Raw genomic sequence first — 4528 nt, forward strand, 5'->3', positions numbered from 1 at the left:
ACCTAATTTTTGAGTTTACTTTACCCAAAATTAAGTATATCGATTATAGTTTCAACCCAAAATCTCTCGGTTTTCTCATTCTCCCACACGAATGTTGTCAAAAATAGAGAGAGCTGCATTTACCCAATGGGGGTACTTTGGCCCAATAAGCCAAATTTTTTATGTTTGGGTCGAAAGAACTCAATTTTGCGTTAAATCAACCCAAAATTGAGTATATTTTTCTATTGTAATTAAAGCCAAACTACCTAGTGGGGACCTTGGAAATTTAGCCAAAATTGAGTTATTGGGCTCAACTACGGAATTGCGTTGAAACAACCCAAAATTGAGTTGAATTCCGTCTCCGTTTAGATGAACAGGCCTATTGGTGTTAACCTGGGAGTGTTAATCTCCATTTGATGAGTACAATTTGATTAGCGTGCTGATTCGAATGTGGTAGTGTGTTCGACTGTCATCATCATTCTGTCAAATCTTCATCATCAGTCCGGTCCACAGCAGCGTGTTGAACTAAAAACAAACAACGTGCTGCAGGTTGAAAGTTTGAAAAATTCCTAAAAACTTTCCTCACTTTTCTGTAAGTAGTTCTAATTAAAAACAAGAATAAATATGAAACGTTTAACGGAGGAGAAAACAAAAATCTTATTTGAGAAGCTGTCTAAATAGTAAGTAGTTTGTTTTATGTTTTATGGCATCATTTTAATCTTCAAATTTTCAGTATTGGACCAAACGTGAAGCTTCTAATCGATCGACCAGATGGAACCTACTGCTTTAGGGAAATGAACTCCCGCGTGTACTATGTATCAGAGAAGATTCTTAAACTTGCTGAAGGCCTCAAGAAGAATGAGCTTGTATCCCTCGGTACGTGTTTCGGTAAATTTACGAAAGGAAACAAATTCATCCTTCACATCACGGCGTTAACATTTTTGGCGCCGTATGCTCAGTACAAGATCTGGGTTAAACCCTCAACAGAGCAGCAGTTCCTGTACGGAAACCACATTACCAAAACCGGCTTGGGCAGAATCACGGAGAATACCCCCATGTATCAAGGCGTAATTGTGATGTCGATGAACGATACACCTCTGGGATTCGGCGTGGCGGCAAAATCGACTGCAGACTGCAAACTTGCTGATCCCTTGGTAACAGTATGCTTCCATCAAGCTGATATTGGGGAGTACATAAGATCCGAAGATACACTTATATAGATCAGATCAATAAAGTAAGTTGTTTTCTACATTTTATACAATCAATTCATGGTCGTTTTTTTTTTCTTTGAGCCTGATTTGCTACTGAAAAGGAATCGCTAAAGAATTTTCTCGCCGATTCCTTGCAGAATTTTTCTACAGCGACTCCCATTTGAACTGACATTTCTTTTCAACTGCGTACGGCGATCAGAAAAAAACGGATTCTTGATCGATTCCTTGCAGAAATTTTCCATGCATCAAGATTGGCCAAGAAATTACTTGTCAGCAGCGAATCAGGCTTTAGCATTGCATTAAGGGGTTGTTCATAAATAACATAGTATTAAAGGGGGAAAAGGGGTTTCACGAATTTCTGACGAAGGGGAGGGAGAGGTCCTCAACTAGTGGACTTAGCATTTGGGCCCGTTCACAATTTTTTTAACGTTGTAGGGGGTGGGTGGGTGTCTAAAATGTAGCAGCTCATACCAAATTTGTAGATTATTCATACAAAAAGCGTTTAGCGAAGTATGCACTTCAACAGAAAAGTAATCGCCCATCTCGATGCATGGGAAATTTCTTGCAAGAAATGCTCAAGAAAAGCATTTTTCTGTGATCGCAGTACGCACTTGAAAAGAAATGTCAATTCAAATGGAGCTCACTGTAGAAAATTTCTTTTTTATTTTATTTTATTGATGTACAAGGGGGTCAGGGGCCAAGTCTCCAGCATAAGTTTGAAAACTCATACCGTCCATAATACACCGGGGGATTTGGAGTTTTGGAAGTAGGCAACGCAACATCTTTGACCAGAAGGTTCTTTAAGTTTTGCTTTTACTCTAGACTTCCCCTACACGTATGAATGATGCAAGGTCGAAAGAACATGAATCAGTCATACATATAACGGTAGTGAAGTGTTTTGCCTAAGTATATGTGAAAGGAGGGATTTTGTGTGGTGTTTTGTAAATCGCTCTGTGGAACAAATTTGTTATTAGTTAAATAATAAGTTCATTTGATTTACCTTTCAATTAGTATTCAATGATTACAGAAACTTTATACTTATCAAAGGCGTGGAGTACAGTAAGCTAGGTGGGCGGATCAAGTACGTATCGATTTGGCGAGCGTGGGGCAGAACCGAGGATGGAGAGATGCGACCGCAAACCGACGTTTTCTCGGCCATTACGCTGCCATGATAAGAGATGCCTTTCCTCTTCGATGAATTATCCCTCGAAGCGGGTTAGATATGAAAACAAGGATAAAGAGAGAAGGAATGTTAGTGATTGTTACATGCTTTATGGCAGTATTGGCGTACATTGAAGTCATACAAAATTCGCTCTTTACATTCCCACGATAACAATCCCTGAAACAGATTATGAACCACATAAAATTTATTCGAAAGAGCGAGAACCTTGATGTTTCAATGTATGACAATCCAGCTTTATTGCATGTGAGAAGTTCTTGGTGATATTCTCTCAACGGCCATTCAGAATGGTAACGCGACGACATGTTAGTAAGATCAAAACGATTATTGTATTTGCAACTGTTAATTTAAATAGTTAAGCTAAGGGTCAGTTATTGTATATAACTTTATAGATAAGCAGAAGTAAAGCACGAACGCGAATCCATCCCATCTTCAAATGCACAACACTTCATTCTGGAACTTTAGAACGCCATGTTGTAACTTGTTCACACAAGAAATCTGCCTCGACCAAGTTGACAGAACGCGCCCATACCCCTTTCTAAACCAAAGGACAGGGAACTATTACCATGATACCTTAACTACAAATACAAAAGCTACTTCTATGTTATTTCCACTACTACGCTCACGATAATTATGTTATGATCGTTAGAATAAAACGATAGAGGTTACTACTACATAACAGAAATACTACCCAAAGAACGCTAATGTCGCCAGTGTTGGTGTGATAAATGCAAAGTAGTGCAAAAATGCTTAAAGAATTGAATAAGTTATAAATTACACCATTTTGTTCAACAATATTATATTATATTATGTATCCGGTAGAAATCAAGACCAACATTTATTTATAATTATTGTTTTCTCGGGCCCCGTGCGTCGCAGCTAATATGTGAATAGTGCGCTGTGTTCATAAAAATCGTAAGAATGCAGCGCCACACTAAAAAACTGATTTTAAAATCGCGCGAGTTGAGGCGCGTCGCGAGTCTCACTGGCGCGATCCGGTTTGGTGGCGGTGCGACAATATTATATTATAAAAGATATTTAAAAATGAAACATTTCAGTAACAACAGCGCCATCAGTTTTCTAATTATTATACATATATCAGTAACACTACTAAACTATCTCTAATACCGCTACAACCTACCTTACTAAATAACGCAATACCGTAAAATGCCGTAATTCAGAACATTTTGGAATATTTCTCAAAAATCGTAAATCATTGTGAATGATAATTTCAATTGGAATTATGATGCATTACCAGCATATACAAAAAGCGGTATGGGCAAATTTCAAATTTTTTTCTCAAATTTCGACAAATTTTATACCAAATACGCGTATTTAGGCGATGCGCTGAATTACGGCACCTTACGGTATTACTAAGGTAATAATTACTACATTGTTAATGAACCTAACATAAATGTCTATTTTCAATGACCTGTGAGACGTAGAGACCACCCGCACCAACTCTTGCGCGTCGTGGTCTACTGAAAAAAAAAATATGTATATTGAACTAATACTACTACAGTCAACTTTCGTTCGTTGCACTAAACCCGTGGCCCGACTAGTGAAAGACTTTCACTAATCGGGCTAAGTTTTGAGCTGTCAAAACACCGATTACAATAGAAACTCAGGGCTACCAACATTGACAAATTGCGGTTTATGTCAGAAAGTGACGCTTGCCTTCGTTTTAGGTGGGCTATAGCCCACTTAACGAGAGCCCAATTAAAACGAAGTGCAATTAAACGTAGTGCAACGAACGAAATTCGACTGTATTAGAAATATCGGTTTCCCAGTCTTGTTAGTGATTTGAGTGTTAGTAGAGACTGGTAGTAGGCCCTGCCCGTCCCTCCAGCATTACGCGTAGTTATCTGGTGTTAGATCATGCGACAGTAACTAAACTCATGCTGAAGGTGTAAGAAATCAAGTGTAAAATATATTTAAGCATTGAAACACATGTCATTATTTAACTTAAAACTATTAGACTAGCTTACATTTTATAAGTTATAACTACGATTATTTTCGCGATCAATATATTAGCATTAGAGTAATTTTTCACAATATCAACAATATGTAATCACTTGATAAGTCACCGTCAATCCCATCACCTAAGGGCAGGGTAGAAAATTTCTTGACCATTTCTTGGGCAGAAATTTTTACACTT

At 37.9% G+C, this 4528-nt stretch overlaps 1 protein-coding gene across 1 annotated transcript; it reads left to right on the plus strand.

The window, feature by feature from the left end:
- Positions 1-453: 453 nt before the first annotated feature.
- On the plus strand, positions 454-1244 carry LOC5566095 (60S ribosome subunit biogenesis protein NIP7 homolog). Its single transcript, XM_001650404.2, has 2 exons — positions 454-659; positions 713-1244. Exons 1-2 carry the CDS (start codon positions 604-606, stop codon positions 1197-1199), a joined length of 543 nt encoding a protein of 180 aa, XP_001650454.1. The 5' UTR covers positions 454-603; the 3' UTR covers positions 1200-1244.
- Positions 1245-4528: the final 3284 nt, after the last annotated feature.

The sequence above is a fragment of the Aedes aegypti genome, chromosome 1 (genome assembly GCF_002204515.2).
Source record: "Aedes aegypti strain LVP_AGWG chromosome 1, AaegL5.0 Primary Assembly, whole genome shotgun sequence".
In the NCBI taxonomy this organism is placed as follows: Eukaryota; Metazoa; Arthropoda; class Insecta; order Diptera; family Culicidae; genus Aedes; species Aedes aegypti.